Source organism: Stenella coeruleoalba (genome assembly GCF_951394435.1).
Source record: "Stenella coeruleoalba genome assembly, chromosome: 3".
Classification (NCBI taxonomy): Eukaryota; Metazoa; Chordata; class Mammalia; order Artiodactyla; family Delphinidae; genus Stenella; species Stenella coeruleoalba.
The window spans coordinates 32,376,621-32,399,359 of record NC_137148.1 but is presented as its reverse complement, the minus strand read 5'-3'; the positions used below and the strand labels follow the sequence as shown (position 1 = coordinate 32,399,359).

The following is a 22,739-nucleotide window of genomic DNA, read 5'->3' as shown; positions in this document are numbered from 1 at the left end:
TTTTTTTTTTTTTTAAGGAAGGGAAGAACCCATATTCAAGAAAACATATAATTGGAATCGTCACTAAAGTTGACAGCAACTGAAAACAGAGGCTTACTAAACATTTCAACTACTCTTTCTACTATTAGCTGGAGCCCATTTAGAAAACCTGGGGGTGTACAGATAAAATTTATTATATACACAGTGATTTATTTATTACATATTGCTGCTCCCAAGGAATAAATAATACTGTGCCTATAGAAACTGCTATCTTGAAAGGAACTACAGCCTGCAATGAACTTATATGAGGTCAAATTTGGAGTCATAGGCAGGGGTCAATTATGAAGGTGCTCACACGCCATACTAAGTAACTTGGGCATAATCCTGAGCATGGTAATGGAGCCACTGAGGAGAGCAATGTGGTCATAGTTTCATTTTAAATCTTTGTGTTTTGTGGAGATGAATTTTAAGGAGACAGTACCAGAGATAATAACAGAAGGAAGCTATTTTATGGTCCAAGAAGGAGATGATGAAAAACTGAACTGTGTCTATAATAGTAGAGGCTGAGAGGAAGAGACGAGATCCAGCTCAGTTTTGAGAACTAAGAGTTCAGTACAGAATTGGAGATAGTGGAGCATATGGTCAAGTGCCCAGTTCTGAATGAAATTCCCTGGATTTGAATTCTGATAAGTTCCTTCACTTACCATCCATATGACTTCCAGGCAACTTATTTTTCTTTCCTGAACCTCAGTTTCTTATCATAAAGTTGTATAATAACAGGATATACTTCGTAGGAATTTGGAAAGGTTAAATGTGTTAATAAGTGCAAAGTGCTTAGAAGAGTGTCTAACACAAAATAAACCCACAATAGATGAAAAGTATGGAGACCCCCAGTGGATGATAGGCCATCAAAGAAGACCTGAGAAGTGTGTGTGTGTGTGTGTGGTGTGTGGTGTGTGGTGTGTGGTGTGTGGTGTGTGTGTGTGTGGTGTGTGTGTGTGTGTGTGTGTGTGTGTGTGCGTGTATGTTGGAAGGGGGAGTAGGGGATCTACCAAAAGAAGAGTTAAATCCAAGAAAAAGATAATGATTGACATCTGGATGGAGTTATCTTGCTAAGAGTAGATTATATGAATGTGAGGATGGAGCCTGAATTGGAGGCAGAGATTTAAGTGCCATCAGCATAGAGAGGATCACTGAAGTCTTGACAGTGCTTGAGATCATCCAGGAGGTGTACAATGAGAGAAAAGAACATAGAGAATGGAGTCCTAAAACGCACCAATATTGAAGATCTAGGCAGAGAAGATGATCTCTTGAAGATAATTGTATTCATTATCTGTTGCTAAATTTCAAAATAGCCCCAAATTTAACGGCTAAAAGTTTAGGAATGTGGGTGTGGCTTGGCTAGGTACTTTAGCTGAGGATGACTCATAAGGTTGCAAGCAATCTGCTCTTTCCTGGTTCCTTCTCTCAATCAGTGAGAGATGGCTTTAATAATAATAGTAAATAGTATTTGGTTTTATCCTTTATTTGTACATACAAAATCTTAGTGGCGTCTTTAACAGTTTTCTCTTTACCTTTTATTCCCGCTTGCTCTCCAAGCCTCCTCAATTTGAACTTTGGAATGTGTGCTGAGGTGTTCTATCTCCTCCACTCCCAGTGCCAGAGTAATGTTTATTTCTTTTCAAGAAGCATTAGCTGATAAACCTTTAAACAGGATAGATTTCACTAACTCCTATAATATGCCTGGCCTCCTGGAAGATGTAAGCACCCTTGCCCCTCTCTCTGATTTCTGCTTCTCCAACATCTGTTTATTTGGTTCTCGTAAAGAAACTTGTTTCCATCCGTGTGTCTTCCTACTTTCTATAATCTTGCTTCTTGACCTCTCTTCAAAGACTTTTGCTCTTCTCTTCAAAACGATTCTACATATTTGTCCACCTCTGAATGCCTATCATTCAGCTCAGACTTCTTTTTGATGGATGGATTTTTGGCTTTTCAATCCAGCTCTTGTCTTTAGGTTTTCTGGGGTGACCCCACCCTCACTGTTTCAGACTCTACTCACTACTACCATCCTAGCATTAGTGAAAGAGGACCATTCAACAACGTTCTAATTGACACCCTGACCAACATTCCCTTATACCTGCAAGCAATCCTTCACACTGCTAAGTTGATCCCTGCCCAGTGCCAGTTCCTTTCTAACCAGTTCAGATATAAGTGCAAGAGCCTACAAATTACGCCACTCCTATCCTGCAACAAATTAGAAGCCAGTGAGCTAAGAACACCTTAGCCTTCTAGAAGAGTGAGGGAAACGTGGTTTCCTGGTGCCATTTTGCTCAGCCTTGGCACTTGTCATCATGGAAGACTGAGTGGGATTGTCTTCATTTGCTTCTACTAGTCTTAGATTTCAAGGCAATAGAAATCTTATTCATTTTTCTTTCTTTTTTTTTAATTGAAGTATAGTTGATTTACAATGTTGTGTTAGTTTCTGGTGTACAGCATACTGAATCACCTTTATATATATATATATATATATATATATATATATTTTTTTTTTTTTTTTTCCCAAGGCCATGTTCAGGGCAACATTTTCCATGAATCCTTTCTTCATTTTACCACTTAGAACTTGTCAAGCCCTCTTTGGCAGTATAGCATAAGAATGAACAGCTCTACCCTGGAATCAAACTTCCTGGGTTTCATTGCTGGCTGGGCCACTTCCTAGCTGTATGATTGTATGATCTTGGACAAATTTTTTAACCTATGTTTTCTTATCTGTAAAATGGGGATAATTATAGAAATTACCTTAAAGGTAGGGAGATAAATATTTATTCTACATAAAACACTTTGAACAGCTGCTGCCACGGAGTAAGCACTCAATACATATGAGTTACTATTGTTAGCTGTATTGGATCTGCATATTAAATTTAATACGTCTTTATTATAATCTACTTTTTGTCAGGCACTTTACTAAGTGGTGAGGCTATGGAGGCATGTGGGTAAGATGGATGTGGTCCGTGACTTCTTGGAGTTTACCATCTGAAGGTCTATTAAATAAGCCATTATAGGGCTTCCCTGGTGGCGCAGTGGTTGAGAGTCCGCCTGCTGATGCAGGGGACACGGGTTCGTGCCCCGGTCCGGGAAGATCCCACATGCCGCGGAGCGGCTGGGCCCGTGAGCCATGGCCGCTGAGCCTGCACGTCCAGAGCCTGTGCTCCGCAACGGGAGAGGCCACAGCGGTGAGAGGCCCGCGTACTGCAAAAAAAAAAAAAAAGCCATTATAAAAGGGAAGCATTTTTCATTTTGTTTTATTTTAAAAGAAGAGCCATGAGAGCTTATAGGAAACAGATTTGTTAGTCTGTGGGATCAGTAAAGGTCTCCCTAAAGAAGTGATGGTTAAGCTGAGACTTGAAATAGAAGTAGGGATTCACCAGGCCAGGGGTATATAGTATGTGTGTGTGAGTGTGTATAATGTCTGTGTTATGAGAGGATGGGGGAGGCTGGAGGATTAAGGAACATTCCAGAAAGTAAACGCAGCATAAGAGAGCCCTGTGGTGGGACGAAGCATAGGCTATGGAAATAGAAAGGAGGCCAGAGGGCTGGAGTACAGTCAGGGAGAGATTAACTTGGAATAAGTCTAGTTTAGACTTTATCTTAAAGGCAGTGGGAAGGTGGAAAGATTTTAAACAGGGAAGTGACATGGTTAGGCTACTCTTCCCTTTGCATTGAGCATTTTTCCCAGCGTGCCTTTCTTTAACGAAAATTATATACGTTTTAGTCTTTCCCATTAGATGGTGACTTTAGGTTTCTTGTCTTAGTCTGTTTGGGTTGCTATAACGAAATACCAGAGACCAGGTAGCTTAGAGACAACTGAAATTTATTGCTCACAGTTCTGGAGGCTGGGCGTCTCAGATCAGAGCACTAGCAGGGTCGGGTGAGGGCCCTCTTCTGGGTTACAGACTTCTCGTTGTATCCTCACATGGTTGGCAGGGACTAGGGAGCTCTGTGGGGTCACTTTTATAAAAGCACGAATCTCTTCAAGAAGGCTCCTCCCAAAGGTCCCATCTCCTAATACCATCCCACTGGGCGTTAGGATTTTAACATATGGATTTAAGGGGAGACATAAACATTCAGACCACAGCATTCCTCGTGCAGAACAGTCACCCAGTGCATGCTACTGAGTTCAGTCTGTGCCACTGACTGAAGAGATGAGTGTCTCTTTCCGGACAAGAGTTGCAGCCTGTTACAGAGGACCTCTGGAAAGAGAGTTTGTTGAGATTTACAGCCCTCCCGTTGATGCCTGACAATAACCAAGTTGGCAAAAAAAGTTTTTATTTGTTTCTTTCTTTGTTTTATTGAAGTATAGCTGATTTACAATGTTGTGTTAGTTTCTGGCATACAGGAAGGTGATTCAGTTTTATTCTTTTTCAATTCTTTTCCATTATAGGTTATTACAAGATATTAAATATAGTTCCCTGTGCTATACAGTAATACCTCGTTGATTATCTATTTTACGTATAGTAGTGTGTATCTGTTAATCCCAAGTTCCTCATTTATCCCTCCCCCCTCCTTTCCTCTTTGGTAACTATAAGTTTGTTTTCTATGTCTGTGAGTCTGTTTCTGTTTTGTAAATAAGTTCATTTGTTTTAATTGAAAGTTTTAATTTTTAACTAGATTACTTAGTTTTTCTATGCAAACATGAATGTGGTAAATAAATAAATAAAGTCCAAACCACATAAAAGATGATGCAAGAAAAAGCAAGCCTGCTGTCACTCCAGATATCCATTCACTCACAGTTCCCCTTACCCAGGGCTATCACTCCATGATTTGTCTATTTTTCCGGTAATTTTCTATGCACATAAAGGCTTTTTTTTTTTTTTTTTTTTTAAATAGGCAGTAGAGTGTAAACGTTAAGAGGCAGTTCAGGGCTCAAGTCCTGGCCTTTCTACTTATATTAATTAACATGTACAAAATGCTCAAAACAGTGCCTGGTCCACAAGGCTTCAGGAAGGCTTAGCTTTATCATTTCTTTCCTTCTTTTTCTACACAGATGGGAGTATATGGTGCATCTGATCTGTTATGCAACTTGCTTTTTAATTATTAATATATTAACTCTTGAAAGCTTGCTATGTTCTAAGTCCTTCATATGCTTTTTTTCATTGACTCCTTATAACAACCTTTGGTCCAGGCATGGTGAGTATCCCGATTTTACACACTAGAAATCAGACTGGGCACAGAGAGGTTATCGTGTAATGTTCTCAAAGTCATCAGCTCTGTATTTGAACCCTCTCAGTCTCACTTTCTTGCCGTGGCTCAACTTCTTTGTTCTACTCCCTTTCAAATAAGTTGCCTGATTTTTGTCTTCTCCTGTTTATTTTGGGTTTTTTTTTGTATGTTGTTTTCAAAAACACTTTGCTATTCTCTTTTAGACCAAAGCCGACAAAAATTTCAGAACTGAATATTATGATGAACAGATGCAAGTATTCAGAAGTATCATCCAAGAGAAGAAATCAAGTTTTAATGCAGATTTATCTCTAAAATACACACCTCGTGAAGCAATTGGAAAGCTTGAATGTACAGATTCAAAACCTTCTTGCAAAAAAGTCTTTCCACGTCTTTCAAATGCCCAGGGTACCTTTCGATTTACATATTCCAAAAATGAATCTTACAAACGGTTGTTGTTATATTCTTCGAAGAAGGTAAGACCAAACATTTAATATAGAGAATATAATGGAATATTTTTCAAACTAACCAAATGTCCTCTTTTAAGTTTAATCGTTTAGAGCAGATAGAGCGCATAAGAGAAAGAAAAATAGTACTCAACAAATCCTCAAATGTGTAGGTAGTTTGAAGGCCCAGAAGAAGAATGCTAACTGGAGAAAAATCTCTTCAGTATAGCAGTAATAAGTGGGTGAGATGTTTGTGGCTGACAACAGAACAAGCATATTAAGAGTTCAGAGCATACTTTTTAGGACTTCCCTGGTGGTCCAGTGGTTAAGACTTCGTGCTTCCACTGCAGAGGGCACGGGTTTGATCCCTGGCCAGGGAACTAAGATCCCACATGCCGCGTGGCACAGCCAAAAAAAAAAAAGGGAATTCAGAGCATGCTTTTTGACTGAGATTGTGGTGATAGACTGTTTAATTTATATTCTCTTCAGAAGTACAATGAAAAATCATACTAAGGAATTTTGGTAATTCACTGTAATGTCTTAGAATGATGGCTATTTACTTACTGTAAAGTGTATTTCTAGAGTAACGATGCCATGAAATTGTACACATTGCATATGAAATTGGTCTGCTTACTTTGTAATCATACCTTTAATTTGAGACTTTGAAAATGTGTTTGTTTTTTAATATTTAAGCCAGATTTAGAAGTTTGTTTCATTGCCTTTGGAATAAATATAGAATATACTTTCTGTAGTCAGTATGATGCTGGTAAAATGCTCACTCTTTCTTCTCTAATAACACAGTCACCTATTTAGATACCCTTCTTCCACTTAAAAAATAATACTCATTCACTCTTAGTACTTATACTATGCCTAATTGTATAATGGGTTGATCAATACATTGCCTCTATATCCACATGCACACTCACCCAAAGGGTGCAGTTGGAAAATCTTTTAAGTCATTCAACAAATATTTAATTGTGGACTTACTCTGTGGCCAGGCACTGTTCCACGTGCTTAAAATACATTTGTGAACCAAACTCATAAAGAGTCTTCTCATGGAGCTGAAAGTTTAGCAGGGGGAGATAGACAGAAACAAACATAACAGTAAAAAAGGAAGCTATATAGTATTTAGAAAATGATAGATGCTATAGAATACAATGAAATGTAGAGTAGCATAATGGCAATCAGACTCCTGGGCAGATGGCAGTATTAAAAAAGCAGCTTAGGGTAGGCTTCACTGAGGAGATGAGCTCTGAATAAAGATTTGAAGGAGAGGAAATAGTCAAATAGTTATATTTGGGATGATATATCTGGCAGAAGGATCTATTAAAGATAAGTCCCTAGGATGGGAACATACCTGCCCATTGGGCCAAAGTGAACAGAAGGAGAAAAGGTTAGAGAGGTTACCTTGAATCAAATCATAAAGGGCCTCACAGCCTGTTCTAAGAGTTTGGTTTTTTCAGTGAGTGACATGAGGGACCATTGGAATGTTTTGAATAGAAGGTTGACATATTCTAATATATCTTCAGTGATTACTCTGGGTACTGTTGAGAAGAGATTATGAAAGTTACGAGCAAAAGGAAGAAGGTTTGTTAAAACTGTTGCAAGAATCCAGGTGAGAGATGATGACAGTTCAGAAAGGACAGTTGTAGAGTCAAACATGATTCTACAAACGCCAAAGTTTTTGGCCTGAGCAACCGGAAAGATGGAGTTGCTATCAACTGAGATGGAGAAAATTTCAGGTAGAGAAGGTTTGGAGAAAAAGACCAGTAGTTAAGTTTTAGTTAGATTAAGTTTGAGATGTCTATTAGACATTCCACTGGAGATATCAAATAGGAAGTTGATGTTATGAGTCTGGAATTTGAGAAAGAGGTCTGGGATTAAGCTCTAAGTTTCAGAGTTGTTAATATATAGAAGGTGCTTAAAGTCATAGGCTTTGGTGAGACCACTAATGAAGTTAGTGTGGATAGAAAAGAGAAGATCAAAGACTAAACTCAGGGAACTTCAATAGAAAGAGGTCTGAAGAAAGAGGAGTGAAGGAAAGCAAGATGTGGCCAGTGTAATGCTGTAGAACCTTGCTACTCAAAGTGCGGTCCATGGACCAGCAGCAACAACATCACTGGGAAGTTAGGATCTCAGACCCTACCCCAGACCTACTGAATTAGAATTGTTTTTAACAAGATTCTCTAGGTGATTTGTTCACACTGTACATTTTGAGAAGAACTACCCTAGATAACAAAAAGTAAATAAATTCTATCGAAGAGAAAAGAGTGATGAACTGTGTCAAATGTGCTAATATGTGAAAGATGAGGACTAAGAAGCACTGGCTTTAGCATTGTGAAGGTCACTGGTGACCTTCAGAAGAGGTTTTGAACAAAAGAGAAGTTTTGTTGGAGTAGTGAGGGCAGCAGCATGACTGGGTTAGATTTAAGAGAAACTGGGAAGAGAGGAATTGGAAAGAGCTAGTACAGAAAACTCTTTAAAGGAATTTTGCTTCTAATGAGGGTGAAGAAATGAGTGGCAAATGGCTGAACAAGTAAGGCCAAGAGATTATTTTTATTCCTTTAAGATGGAAGAAACAAGAGTATATCTGGCTGGGAATAATCTAAGATCTACCTCTAAAATAAGTTGAGTCAAAGAACACAATGTCTTTCTGACAAGATACACCTAATTTTAGCAAAAACGAGAGGGATTCCAAATATGTTTTGTGCATCTTTGAGGTTGCATTAAGAATCATTATGCAAGTCATCAGGTGGAGAACATATATATATGGAGTAAGTTTCTTTAAGATTTTTGTTAGATACTGAATCACCCAAAATCACCTAAAGTTAAGTCACGCAGTGTGAACAATTGTGCTTCTAAAACATAAAAAGTTTGGTGTGATGTTTGTATACACCAAGATGTACCTTTAAAAAAATAATAAAACGTATTAAACTCCTATGCAATCAACACGTGCTAACCACAACTACAGCAGGAGAACTTCAAAAGAACCTTCCACAAAATCATGGATGTCAGTTGTAGTTTAGTTTTGGCCAGGACAGTCTATAGCATTAAATCACATAGTTCTTTGTGACCGCCCCAGTTTTCCTTTGGAAATTTAAGCCATCATCCCTGGGAACATTAACTGCTGAGGTGTTTAGATTGGCTTGAAAGCCACAGCTTAAAATATTATCTGTCCCTCCTGTTATCAAAAACTGAGAGGACTTAGTAGAAGGCACAGAGAGACCTGAGACCTAGGTTTTTGGGACAAATCTCTGCCACAGACTCTGTGTGATTTGGGGCAAATAATTTGATACCTTTGTATCAGAGTTTCCTCATGTGTAAAATAAAATTGGGCTTCATATATAGCGTCTACATTTCCTTCCATTGTTAACATTTTTAAGTCAACTTAGGGAGGTGTAATTTGCATACAATAAAATGAAAATATTTTGCGCATTTAGTTCCATGATGAGTTTTGACTATTGTATCCACCTTTGTGACCACCTCCTTAAACAAGATGTAGAATATTTCCATCACCTCAAGAAAATTCCTTCATGCCCTTTGCATCAATCCCCTACTGCCTGAGAGGCAACTACTGACCAGATTTCTCTGACCACAGCTTAGTTTCACCTGTTCTACAACTTCATATAAATAGAATCATACAGTATATACTCTTTGGTGCCTGACTTTTTCGTTCAGTATAATATATATATATATTTTTTCGGTATGCGGGCCTCTCACTGTTGTGGCCTCTCCCGCTGCGGAGCACAGGCTCCGGATGCGCAGGCTCAGCGGCAGGCCCAGCCGCTCCGTGGCATGTGGGATCTTCCCGGACTGGGGCACGAACCCGTGTCCCCTGCATCGGCAGGGGGACTCTCAACCCCTGCGCCACCAGGGAAGCCCTCAGTATAATATTTTTGAGATTTATTTATATTTTTGCCTGTATCAGTAGTTTGTTCCCTTTTATTGCTAACTAGTATTCCTTTGTGTGAATAGACTACAATTTATCTATTAACTCCCCTGTCAGTGGACATTTGTCATTTTCAATTTTAAGCTATTCTGACCAAAGCCACTATAAAAGTCTCATACAGATCTTTTTGTGAACTACTCTTTTACTGATCTTACGTAGAAGTGAAGTTGCTGGCCATTGGGGTAGATGTGTGTTGACTTTTACAAGATACTGTCAAACAGTTCTCCAGAGTGGTTGTACCATTTTACCCTTCCACCAGCACTGTGAGAGAGTTCCAGGTTCTGCACATCTTCATCAACAGTTTTGATATGATTTTAAGTTTGCCATTCCAAGTGGGTTAAAGCGATATCTTGCGGTCACTGCTAAAAACGTATTGACTATGGAAATTCTAAATTTTGTGATTTTTGAATTCAAAATAATGGTGATAAAACTCATATTTCTTTTCTTTGGCTCTACAACAAAGGAAAAAATATTTCTGCATGTAAAAGGAGCCATTCACCTGGGAAGATTTGTGATGAGAACTCGGGACGTCATGCTGGCAACAACTTTCTTGGATTCTATAAAAGCTCTACCAGCTACCTATGAAAAGGGGGAATATTTTGCATTTTTGGAAACCTATGGAACCCACTACAGTAGCTCTGGGACTCTAGGAGGACTCTATGAACTAATATATGTTTTGGATAAAACTTCCATGAACCAGAAAGGTATAGCTAGAAATAGAGTTCTAACTTCCAACATTGTTGTAACCATCAACTATTTCTAGTGTTATCCTCTTCCAATGGTTAAAGGCTTTAGAGTTTTGTAACCTGATTCTTTGAGAGAACTCTCTCCCTGCCCTTTGGCCTCTAAAATCCTATCAAACAGCAAATTGACTTCCACCTCAAACAAGATGACTTGGCCCTGCACTTCTCAGCAGCACTACTGAGAAATGCACAAAATCGCACTGCCATATAATATTATTTGGTGGTGCTGCTTTTAGTGAAATACTATTTAAAAGGTGAAAAGTACAAAAGACGTCATTTACATAACCTCTTGCTTAATCCATAGACTGGTTCAATTATATGTATGCCAATTATCTTCCAAAGTATTCTTCAGAATTGGAAAGGAAATGTTCTAAATTTTCTCTAAGAGAGGAAGGAAGAAACAATGTTAACAACATGTAAGCCTAAAGCAAAAGTGGAAAATTCGTTTTACCTCATATGATGACAATTCTAACTATGGGGTGGTAGTTGAATTGGGTCCATAAATAGGTTTCTGACCACACTTGAATCATGGAAAAGAGTCTATGATTGATCATCAGTGTCTGCCATATGCACAGGATAGGCCTATGTGCTACAGAATTACCATCCTGACCTAAAGCCTTCCTCAAAGCCTTTTAAGAATAAACTAGATGCCAAGTTTCTATGTTAATAAGTTTTAATATTTATTTTGTGATTAATTAAGGCTTAGTTACAGCACTCTTTAAAGAGGTGAAAGATGCCAGCATAGCTCCTCTCTCTGCCCTCAAAGATTTGGGTTGTGTCTCTTAGGGAAGGAAGTGTTGCCAAAAGCACTTCCATGGCTCTTTCTCCTTAGCCTCTGGCTGTGTCAAGCAAAAGATGGGATTCAGCTCTGATCTTAAAGCCTGACACTGTCCCCACTGTGGATAAACCCTTTAAGGATGAAACAAATATGAATGGCCAGAACCAGTTGCTCTTGATGCCTCAGTCTAGTCTTGGGCTGGTAGATGCATTTCCAGGGGGACTAGAGTATGAGGTTTCTTGGTTTATACTGCCTCACAAGGTTATTCCAGTGAGACGGCATAATGGGGTCTCTAGGAGCCCTGCCCAGTAGGCTATATTGATAGATATCACATGGGAGAGGGGCACAAGAGGAATGTGTCTTGAGTAACTTGAAAATCAGAAGAGAAAGGCTCAGCAAGGGTGATCAAAACACAAAGAACTCTTCAGGCTAAGAGTTGCTTTGGTGAAAAAACTCCATGGGTTGAAATCTTTCATCTTGGACAACTCAGAGCTACCTACTTATATCTACTTACCTTCTGGCCTTAGTAGACAAAGATCATTAGGTGGACTCTGGGTCTTTGAAGAGGAAGTCATTCTTCTCACTTCTCTGCTTTGCCACACCCAAGATCCAAGCCACGTCCTGCAGTTTGGGGCATCCAGACTCCGTCTGGTCGTGGAGAGGTCCACAGCTGAGGTAGAGAATCTAAGCTTTAGGGGGTCACTTAGGTATTTTCATCCTCATCTTCGAATCAGAATTCTCATGCTTCTTAGGTTAAGGTTGGAAATCTAGTATTCTGAATTTCTAGCATTATCTTCCATTTTTATCCTCCCTCCTCCTTTACCATGGGAAATTCCACTGGATATTTCTTAAGTTCTCAGTAATTGGAGGTACACAAAAGATACTCGTTGAATGAATGAATGACTAAATGCCTCAGATCTCTACTTCTACATCTCACCATGGGATCCTGGGATTAACTTAACTTCTCCCTTTCCTTTTTCGTAGAGCATTTTGGCTTCCAGGACAAACAACCACGTGTTTGTATACGTGTGTGTATGTGTGTGTGTGATCTGAAGTGATAAATAAGAGCAAAAACTGATATGATCAATGAGCTCAGACCTGGGAAGTTACTCTTAAAATGAAGAAATAATTTCCTCTTTTAAATCAGGAGAATAGACAATAAATTATATACTTGAGTAAATATTGGGATTTTTCTTCGTTATAACTGGAGCAACCACACACCACAATGAGTCAGCTCCCAAGACCAATGTCTACTAAACAGCATTAGTAGGACCAGAATAAAGTGTCATATATTTAAGCCATCTGCCCAAAGCAACAAACTAGCTACCTCAATGATGAACTGAGTCTTCCAAAGAGGATCAGGAGATGTTGATGCATCCCATGACCAAATTATGAAGTTGATGCAGAGAAGTGCTTAATAGCCAGACAGCTCTTGTTTCTAGTACCTACTTGGCTAATTACTAACTGAGTACCATCAGCAGGTTCCTTAACTGCTTTGTTATTCCTCATGCTCATCTGTAAAATGAGGATAATAATAAAACTTATCTCAGAAAGTCAATAAGAGGATTAAATTAGTTGATTTACACAAGATGCTTAGAATGATGCTGGGCATATAATCATTCAATACATGTTAGATCTTGTCTCCCTTTTATGGTATTAGAGGTAAGGATAGACTATAACCACCCTTGTCTGACTCATGTCCCTTTTAACAAGGGGTAAATTTATCGGTCCTTCACCATTAAGTTGACAAGCAAAGTCAAAGGAGACCATTAGATTCTAATATGAGGGCAAAGCAGGGCAGATATAACCTTGCATTTGAGTTCAGTAATAATGTCTAGGAATCCAAGTAAGTATGTTTCTTACAAAATAGCAAAATTGGAATTTATTTATGACGTTGATAGACATAATCTAATAATTTCTAACTAAATATATTAAACAGGTGTTGAACTAAGGGATATACAGAGATGCCTCGGGTTTAGTCTGGATTTATCTCTGAATGCTGGAATTGAAATCGCAGGAAATATTAATTCAGACAATTGCTTAAAGAGGAGTGGTGATAAATTTCGTAAGTATGGTCTAACTTACTAGGGTGAAAAGAAGGAGGAAAGGTCAATGAGCACTGCCCTGTCACTATGAGCCTTCTTTGTTGTCTCCCCTCTTTATAAAAAACAACAACAACAACAACAAACTGAAAGTGCTTAAAAACTATTTTATCTTTTTTTTTTCTTTTCTTTTTTTGCCAAGCCACACCAGCTTGTGGGATCTTAGTTCACTGGCCAGGGACTGATCCCAGGCCCTCGGTGGTAAAAGTACAGAGTCCTAACCACTGGACTGCCAGGGAATTCCCAAAAGCTATTTTACCTTCACAGTGGTTCCCAAACCATTATAAACACAAGTAACCTGGGGACATGTATTCAATGGTATCATCATTGTGCAGGTCGTGAACTGCACAGCTCTGGGGAATACAGCCATTCACACTGTGGTCATTGTAGATTTATATTTTTATCATGGCAATGGTAGAAGCCCGATGGTAGAGAAATATCTTGAGGAAAGTTCTCTTTTTTTCCCCTAATTTTAACAAAGCTTCCAAATGGCCTAGTGGCAGTGCTGTCTGTGTCCATCAAGAAAGGAGAAGGCCAAAGCCATCTCCCTAACTCAATCTTCCACCTGACTCAAAATCCCTAATTCACCTTCACCCAATTGGTCAAAAGGTACAAGCTTCCAGTTATAAGATAAATAAGTACTGGGGATGTAATGTACAACCTGATGACTATAGTTAACACTGCTGTGTGATGTATTTGAAAGCTGCTAAGAGAATAGATCCTAAATGTTCTCATCACAAGGAAAAAATAATTTTTGTAACTATATGAGGTAATGTATGTTAACTAAACTTATTGTGATAATCATTTTGCAATATATATGTATGTCAAGTCATCATGCTGTACACCTTAAACTTATACAGTATTGTACGTGATTATATCTCAATAAAACTGGGTGAAAAAAAGAAAATACCTAATCCATCCTTAACAATAAATCAGTGCATAACATTTTTAAAAATATAATTTTTTGATATAAATATTACTTCTGTTGCTAATCATTAGCAGATTTATAAGCATGAGGTAGTGCTGGAGTTCTCAATTTTTACTCTAATCAGAAATACTTGAGAGCATTCTCAGAAATACAAATGCTTGAGACTCACTTAAAGAGTGATTTAAAGAGTCAGCTGACACAGAGCACAGGGAGATCAGCTCAGCGCTTTGTGTCTACCTAGAGGGGTGAGATAGGGAGGTGGGAAGGAGACGCAAGAGGGAGGAGATATGGGGACATATGTATATGTATAGCTGATTCACTTTGTTATAAAGCAGAAATTAACACACCATTGTAAAGCAATTATACTCCAATAAAGATGTAGAAAAAAAAAAAGGGTCAGCTGATAGTGGAGAAGTAGAAGAGAGGAAAACCTAATATTTTTAAAAGCATACCAGCCACTAACATGTGGCCATGCTTGGAAACTACTGATGAAATGAAAAGAAAACTGATCTTGCCATCAAATGTCGTAATTTCAAAATTTGGCCATTAAGCTTACTGTGTGACCTTGGGCTAGTCACTCCATCTCTCTGAGGCTCAGTCTTCTCATCTATAGAAATAAGGAAGGATGAACAAAAATCACCTTGAAATTACTTTTTAGTTCAAAAAATTCACAACTCTAAATGATTCACCAAAACTTTTTAAAGCAGTTTAGTCTGGGAGAGACTGAGGGAGAAATAATGTAAAAATAGGGGTGGAAAGAAATTATGTTTTTTACTTTATTCTTTTTTATACTCTGAAGTTTTTTATAATATTAAAACAGTTTAAAGCAAACTTATACAAAATATAATTATGAAGCTAAGTCTGCAACAACAAATGTATCCATTCAAGAGTCGTGTTCCCATGTGTGCATGTGCTTAGGTGATGAACTTTAAATTATTAGTGTATCTCAAGCGTCATACCATTTATATTTTCTTTAAAAAGGTGATTGGAATCTATAATTGACTACTAATAAAAATGACCCTTGGATATTTGGGGTGAAAAAAATTACATAAGTAATATTTATAAATAAAATTCAATAAATGTACTAGACTATACCTTATGAAAGGGGTTCAATAAATGTCTATCAGATATCACAGATCTATACATGCTTCACTTATATCTTCTTTCTCTTCTCAGAAAACGTCACGAGTGAAAGCCTCTTCGATGATGTTATTTCATTCATAAGAGGAGGAACAAGAAAATATGCAACTGAACTGGAAGAGAAGCTTCTCAGAAGAGGCAGGATGATTAATGTGACTGACTTTGTAAATTGGGCCTCTTCCGTAAACGATGCTCCAGTGCTCATAAATCAAAAAGTAAGAAATATTTATTTTCAAATGGAAGATTTTGTCATTTTCTTCCTAAATGTAATTGCTGGTTCAGATGAACAGTTAACTTCATCTGAAAGAGACGTGAGCATTCAAATGCACTCCTGTCCCATCCCTGAAAGAAGCATGGTGTAGAAGAAAGGCACAGAGGGGGCATCAGACCAACCGGGCTGAGTCTGAGTCTCTGCTCCTCACTAGATGTGTAATATTTTCTGACTTCTGCAACACTGAATTCTCCAGGGCTCCATGTTTATTTGAGGATTTAATGTGATTCCTTGTATAGAGACTATAGCTCAGATTGGTACAAAATAGTTGCACAGAAATTGTTGGTTCCCTTCCTTCTGCCCCAGTTGTCCCTTGCCTTCAGGTGACATCATACCACCACTTCCAACACAGGAGAATTGTATTTTTCAAGGGCCTTTATGAAAGGGAAGTTCATAAGTTCTCAGAAAATAAGACCAAGAGTGAACAGTTCTCATGGTCAGGAAATCCTTTCCTTTTTGTGTCTTGATTATAATAGTCTTCTGTTTATAAACCTTTTGGGACTTTACAGTCTTGGTACTTATTCCTAAGGGGAAAAAGCTACTTTATAATTATAAAGATATAAATGCCAATGTTACTTAGCCTCACCATTCTCTCCCCAAACTAACTATAAAGGCTATGTGTTTTCCTCTATTGCTGTTTTGTTCCTGAAATTATTAGAAAGTATTTTTCCTACTTTCTTCTATAGCTATCAATTTTCCCTGTATGTTTCACAATTTTCTTCCCTTGGGTCAAATTTATCTTTGATTGCCCCCTACTTCCTTTTGATTAACTTGAGTTATAAACATGTTGACTTTTTTTTTTTTTTTTTTGGTCGCACTACACAGCATGCGGGATCTTAGTACCCTGACCAGGGATCAAACCCATGCCCCTGGCAATGGGAGTGTGGAGTCTTAACCACTGGACTGCCAGGGAAGTCCAACATGTTGACATTTTTGATAGGACTAGTTATTAGAGAATTGTGTTCCTTCATTCTTCATTATTGTCTTTAAAGAGTGAGTGAAACCACCAAAACTACTTCATTTATGTGAGAGAGAAACTCAGGAAAATTGTAATGTACTCTCCCTTTAGGTTGTGGAAATCTACCCAGTTGTAAATATGCGAGCACATCTGTGAGAGTCTTCACATATTTTGTCCCAAAACTAGGACAAAGAGAGGAAAATAGTTGTCCAAATTAGCATGCCCATATATAAAATTAAAATCAGAAGAGACCCCTTTTATTTTGTCATATTTAAATAATATTTAAATTCATTATCTTGAACTCAGTGAAATAAATCTGTTTCAGAAGATCTTAAATAAAAAAAGAATTGATTCAGAACTCCCTGGCGGTCCAGTTGGTTAAGACTCCACACTTTCACTGCCAAGGGTCTGGGTTCAATCTCTGGTCAGGGAACTAAGATCCCACAAGCTGCATGGCCAAAACAAACAAACAAGAAAAAAATTGATTTAGGTGGATGTTTACATTCAGATGGACACCTAAAGTGTCTTGTCTTCTCATTTCTACAAAGGGAGTTCAACTGTCCTTGTACGGATCCAAGACTGTTCTCTGAGGAGGTCTTAATAAGAGTCCATCATATTCTAGAGCTGACTTTTAAAATCTCAAGTCAATAAAGTATCTGCTGAAGATTTACTACTGGATTTACTAGAACTATTCAAAAACCTTCATCAACTCTGTTGGCACAGTCCTACTGGCTGGATGCAAAATACAGTTTTATCCTATTTTTAAGGTCAACTATTGACCCCCAGATTTTTAGATTGGTGGGCATTCCATCTAAAATATCTCTATGTTTCTTTCTTCATGAATTGAAAGCCTGGACTTTTCATATCAATATTCTGCCTAAGCAGAAGGCAACCATAGATAGTCCACCATGAAACACTTTTTAAATTTATCTTCTTGGAGAAGTTCAAAAAATAGTAAAATATTATGTTTTTTTTGTTTGTTTGTTTTTCGGTACGCGGGCCTCTCACTGTTGTGGCCTCTCCCGTTGCAAAGCACAGGCTCGGGACACGCAGGCTCAGCGGCCATGGCTCACAGGCCCAGCAGCTCCACGGCATGTGGAATCTTCCCGGACCGGGGCACGAACCCGTGTCCCCTGCATCAGCAGGCGGACTCTCAAACACTGCGCCACCAGGGAATCCCCTCACTCTCTCTTTTATGTTTCCTATTGTCTTTCTGTATTTCCTGACTTTGTATCTCTTCATGCTTCATTGTCAATATCTTCTTCTAACCTATATTTCAATTCATTAACTTTACTTCAGTTGTGTCACATCTACTATTTAACCAGTCCATTAATTTGTATATTATAATAACAAATTCCAATTCTCTTTGTTTATTTTTTTCAAATCTTCTATTTTTAAAAATAATTTTCAGTTCTCTGCTAAAATTTTTAATCTTGTCTCTTATGCTTATGTAAACATAGCTGTTTTAAAGTTTACATCTGATAACTCAAATCTTGGCATTCCCAAGCTCTGTTTCTCATTTCTATTATTTCTACTGATTCTCATTCACGTTGGCTCATTTCCTTGTGTACCTAGTTACTTTTATTGTGGGCTGGATATTATACTTTAAAAATTGCTATCAGAGTAGCTTGAGGCCTGAGATGCTTTTATTGTCTTCAAAAGAAATACATATTTGTATCTGAAAGCCTCTGGGGTCCTAATGACTCAGGATTATTTTAAAACCAGCTGCAGTCTTTGCCAGGACCACCTCAATTCCAATTCCCTTTTACTTCTAGGGCTGCAGTCCTTTGGGGCCCAACCCAAAGCACAGCTTTTTTACCTTTGCTGTCCTGAATTCCAACCTTTTTTCCCCAGCCCAGTAATGTGCTGCTCTACCTCTTAGTTCCTCGACTGCCTCTTCCTGATTTAGGAAATGTGTCAAGGGGACTGGTGACCCAGAAGTACTGGGCTCACCTCACTGAACTTCTACCTCCCCCCAGATCTTAGCCTAGTAATGTTTTGTTACCTTGTTAGTTCTCCAGGGTTTTCAAGCAAATTTTTTAATTTTACTTTTATCTTGTTCAGCTTTTCTCATCGTCCTCAGAAAAAGGATTAGTTGACTTTATTTAATCCATCATTACTCTTTGGCAGGAATTTGTGGGGTGTGTGTGTGTGTGTGTGTGTGTGTGTGTGTGTGTGTGTATAAAACTATTTTTTTAATAAATTTATTTATTTATGGCTACATTGGGTCTTCGTTGTGGTGCGTGGACTTATTGTGGTGGCTTCTCTTGCTGTGGAGCACGGGCTCTAGGCACACAGGCTTCAGTAGTTGTGGCATGCGGGCTCAGTAGTTGTGCCTCGCAGGCTCCAGAGTGCAGGCTCAGTAGTTGTGGTGCACAGGCTTAGTTGCTCAGCAGCATGTGGGATCTTCCCGGACCAGGGCTCGAACCCGTGTCCCCTGCATTGGCAGGTGGATTCTTAACCACTGCGCCACCAGGGAAGTTCTGTGGTATATTTTTTAATCTTGTCTTTCGATTCCAATTGCTTCTAAATTTTGTGGTCTCTTATTTCAAAGTACTGTGCCACCAAAGGGTCTCAATTTCTTACAGTTTATCTACTCAAACACCTTTACAGTCACACAATTGAATTTGCTTACATTAAATAGGCATATGATACAAGTTTTCTATACATGTTTTACATATGTACATAAAACATAGCCCTGTATATTCTATATGTGTTTTATATGTAACATAACTAAGCATTTTTTGAATTCTGCCCTATATTACTAGAGTAATCTTTCCATCTTAACACCCTCAAATCTCAACTTCATAGTCATTTTCTCAGGAAAGCCTTTCCAAACTTCCCTGATTCAATGGTAGCAACTATGTATCTTACTCCAGGAATTTAAGTGTACAAAATAAATCATTTTACTTCATTTATTTTAGTATAATTAAATTTGACATTGAGATCCCATCCTTCCATGCTGCTGGAAAATTCATCCTTCATTCATTTGTTGGATGGGGTTCAGGGTAGCTCTTGCTTGTCCTGATGCTTCTGTCTGGGAAATGAAGATACGATATATGTAAGTATTTAGTCCATGGTGGTCACCCTGATAACCTCATTGTTCAAGTTTACAAGTTCACTTGAAGTCAGGTGGTTGCAAACTTTCCATGCCAAGATTGAGCATCGGAGTCATTGACAAAGCTGTAGCCTGTTCCTTGATAGCCACCTTCCCTAGGGACACTCCAAAGATCTTGCTACTTCCCAAAATAGCTGCTAGAGATCTAGCTATGGTTTCCTGCTACTTGAGGTACATGCTAACTCTACCCCCTTCCTGGACTGAAGGAATGCCCCCACCTTGGTGGCATTCTTCCCACACTCCTTCTCCCAACAAAAATTTATCAATGAGTTCAAGCTTTTAAAGAAAAAAAATCAGTAAAGAGTTTGCCTTTAGGGGCATTCTGGACTTGGCATCACACACAAACCTCCTCTTTGACCAGAGATCGCAAGCACTTGCCTACCTTCTGGAAAAGGGGAGGCAGCAAAAAGGCAGCAAAAAGCCAGCAAAAAGCATTCACAATATGTCAGTAAATTAGCCTGCTAAAACTTTAAATCCCTGACTGTTCATTGTTAAAATACATATACCCGTCCTTTATAACACCTAGTCACAGTTTCCATTTTAAATTTGTCTGTATGATTATTTTAATATCAGTCTCCTTACCTCCATAATGGGATCTCCATGATTACAGAGATCATGACTAGTTTTGATCACTGGCAGTCTTAAAAGCTAACATCATATCTGGCAATAATAATCATTCAATAAGCCCTTGTTGAATTAATGAAGCAATGAATAAATAATTTAGTGAAAAATATTGCACAAGCTCTGTCTATAGAAAAAGACCTAAAATTAAATGTTTTGCTCTCCTGCAGCTGTCTCCGATATATGATCTGATTCCAGTGAAAGTAAAAGATGCACACCTAAAGAAACAAAATTTGGAAAGAGCCATTGAAGACTACATCAATGAATTCAGTGTAAGAAAATGCCAACCGTGCCAAAATGGAGGGAATGTGATTCTGCTGGATGGACAATGTTTGTGTTCCTGCCCATACAAGTTCAAGGGAGTTGCCTGTGAAATCAGAAAATAGAAAATCTATGAAGGTGAGAACAACTCCTTTGATATTATTATGGACAAAAATATACATTTGGGGGTTATTTAATTTGAAAACTAGCTATTGAATTAATTTGCGCTAAACTTCTAGATTATCCATATAAACAGAGGATAAAGATTGAATGAATAGTGGAAATGGACAAATCAGCCTTTATGTGTCATTTAGCACACAGTTTAAAAATCTACCTCTACATCTAAACAGAACTATAAACAAATAATAAATTGTAATGATTGTATTACCTTTTTTTTTACATCTTTATTGGAGTATAGTTGCTTTACAATGGAGTGTTAGTTTCTGCTTTATAACAGAGTCAATCATTTATACATATACATATGTTCCCAGATCTCTTCCCACTGGCGTCTCCCTCCCTCCCACCCTCCCTATCCCACCCCTCCAGGTGGTCACAAAGCACCGAGCCGATATCCCTGTGCTATGCAGCCGCTTCCCACTAGCTATCTATTTTACATTTAGTAGTGTATATATGTCCATGCCTCTCTCTCGCTTTGTCACAGTTTACCCTTCCCCCTCCCCATAGCCTCAAGTCCATTCTCTAGTAAGTCTGTGTCTTTATTCCTGTTTCACCCCTAGGTTTTTCATGACATTTTTTTTCTTAAATTCCGTATATATGTGTTAGCATACGGTATTTGTCTCTTTCTGACTTACTTCACTCTGTATGACAGACTCTAGGTCTATCCACCTCATTACAAATAGCTCAATTTCGTTTCTTTTTATGGCTGAGTAATATTCCATTGTATATATGTGCCACATCTTCTTTATCCATTCATCCGATGATGGACATTTAGGTTGTTTCCATCTCTGGGCTGTTGTAAATAGAGCTGCAATGAACATTTTGGTACATGACTGTTTTTGAATGGTTTTCTCAGGGTATATGCCCAGTAGTGGGATTGCTGGGTCATATGGTAGTTCTATTTGTAGTTTTTTAAGGAACCTCCATACTGTTCTCCACAGTGGCTGTATCAATTTACATTCCCACCAACAGTGTAAGAGGGTTCCCTTTTCTCCACACCCTCTCCAGCATTTATTGTTTATTGTACAACAAAATGTCTGAAACAATTATGTAGTTTCCTCAAATAAAGATTCACAGTCTCAAGTTTATCATTCAAACATACTTTCAACTACTGCTACAAAAATTTTTTTACAAAATTTTTAATATTACAAGAATGTCTTTTGCCCTTCTTAGCAAACAGAAACTCAACAACATGGTGACAATATACATGTTTAGATTTCTCTGAAATTTTAGGATAATTGATTTCTCCTATATACTATCTCTGTCTCTCATGTATCTAAAATGTCAACCCACTGTTCTGTATTCCCAAAAGCATTAGTAGTCTCCAAAAATCCGTACTCAAGACCACTGTTTTTTACCTATTTCTCTCTATGTGGACTATTCTGCAGCTTTCTGTGATTTCTTCAGCTCTGTCTTCTAATTATTCAGTTCTTTTTTTCAGCTATGTATATATAGGCTATACCCTTTAACCAATCTATAGAGGATTTTTAAAAATTATTTTAATTATAAAATTATTTTAATTAAATTATAAATAAATTTAATTTCTGTATGTTTTGTTTTGTTTTAAGTCTATTTTTTTCTTTCCTGGCCTACTGGATTTTTCCTGTTTTTATTTCTTTGAACATGTTAAATATGTTTATATAGAAGTCTCTCTCAGATTGATCCAGAATATATAGTTTCTGCATGTACTCATTCTCATGGCATTTTTTTCTTCCTTGAGTACTGAAGAATTTTTCATCACAGGCCTAGTCTTCAGTGGAATTTGTTTCCTGTGGGAACCTTGTCTACTCTGGGTAGTGAAGCTATTCCTAGGGTTGTTTGCTTCTGGGGAAGCCCCATTGTTTTCATCCCTTTGCACCAGTTTTTCATGTAAATGTCTTGGTTTGAGTTCTACATTTTGGATTTATGGATAATGAAAATCAAGGTGCCTCCTCCTATATGTATATCACTTTTTTGAAAACACTGGTATCTTCTGGTTGACTTTTCATGCCTGACCAATGATGGTCCACGAGCTCCTTGCTGCGACACTAGACCACAGTGAAACCTTTCTTGCT

At 38.1% G+C, this 22,739-nt stretch overlaps 1 protein-coding gene across 1 annotated transcript in view; it reads left to right on the top strand.

Annotated features, from left to right (window-relative positions):
* C9 (complement C9) overlaps positions 1 to 20,633 on the top strand; it is a gene marked incomplete at both ends in the record, with an annotated part of 46,096 nt that extends 25,463 nt beyond the window's left edge. The window contains 5 exons of the mRNA XM_079916302.1: positions 5,400 to 5,669; positions 10,052 to 10,292; positions 13,049 to 13,174; positions 15,316 to 15,494; positions 20,418 to 20,633. Of these exons, the coding sequence (XP_079772428.1) occupies positions 5,400 to 5,669; positions 10,052 to 10,292; positions 13,049 to 13,174; positions 15,316 to 15,494; positions 20,418 to 20,633 (1,032 nt within the window). The remainder of the gene's footprint in view (positions 1 to 5,399; positions 5,670 to 10,051; positions 10,293 to 13,048; positions 13,175 to 15,315; positions 15,495 to 20,417) is intronic.
* Positions 20,634 to 22,739: the final 2,106 nt, after the last annotated feature.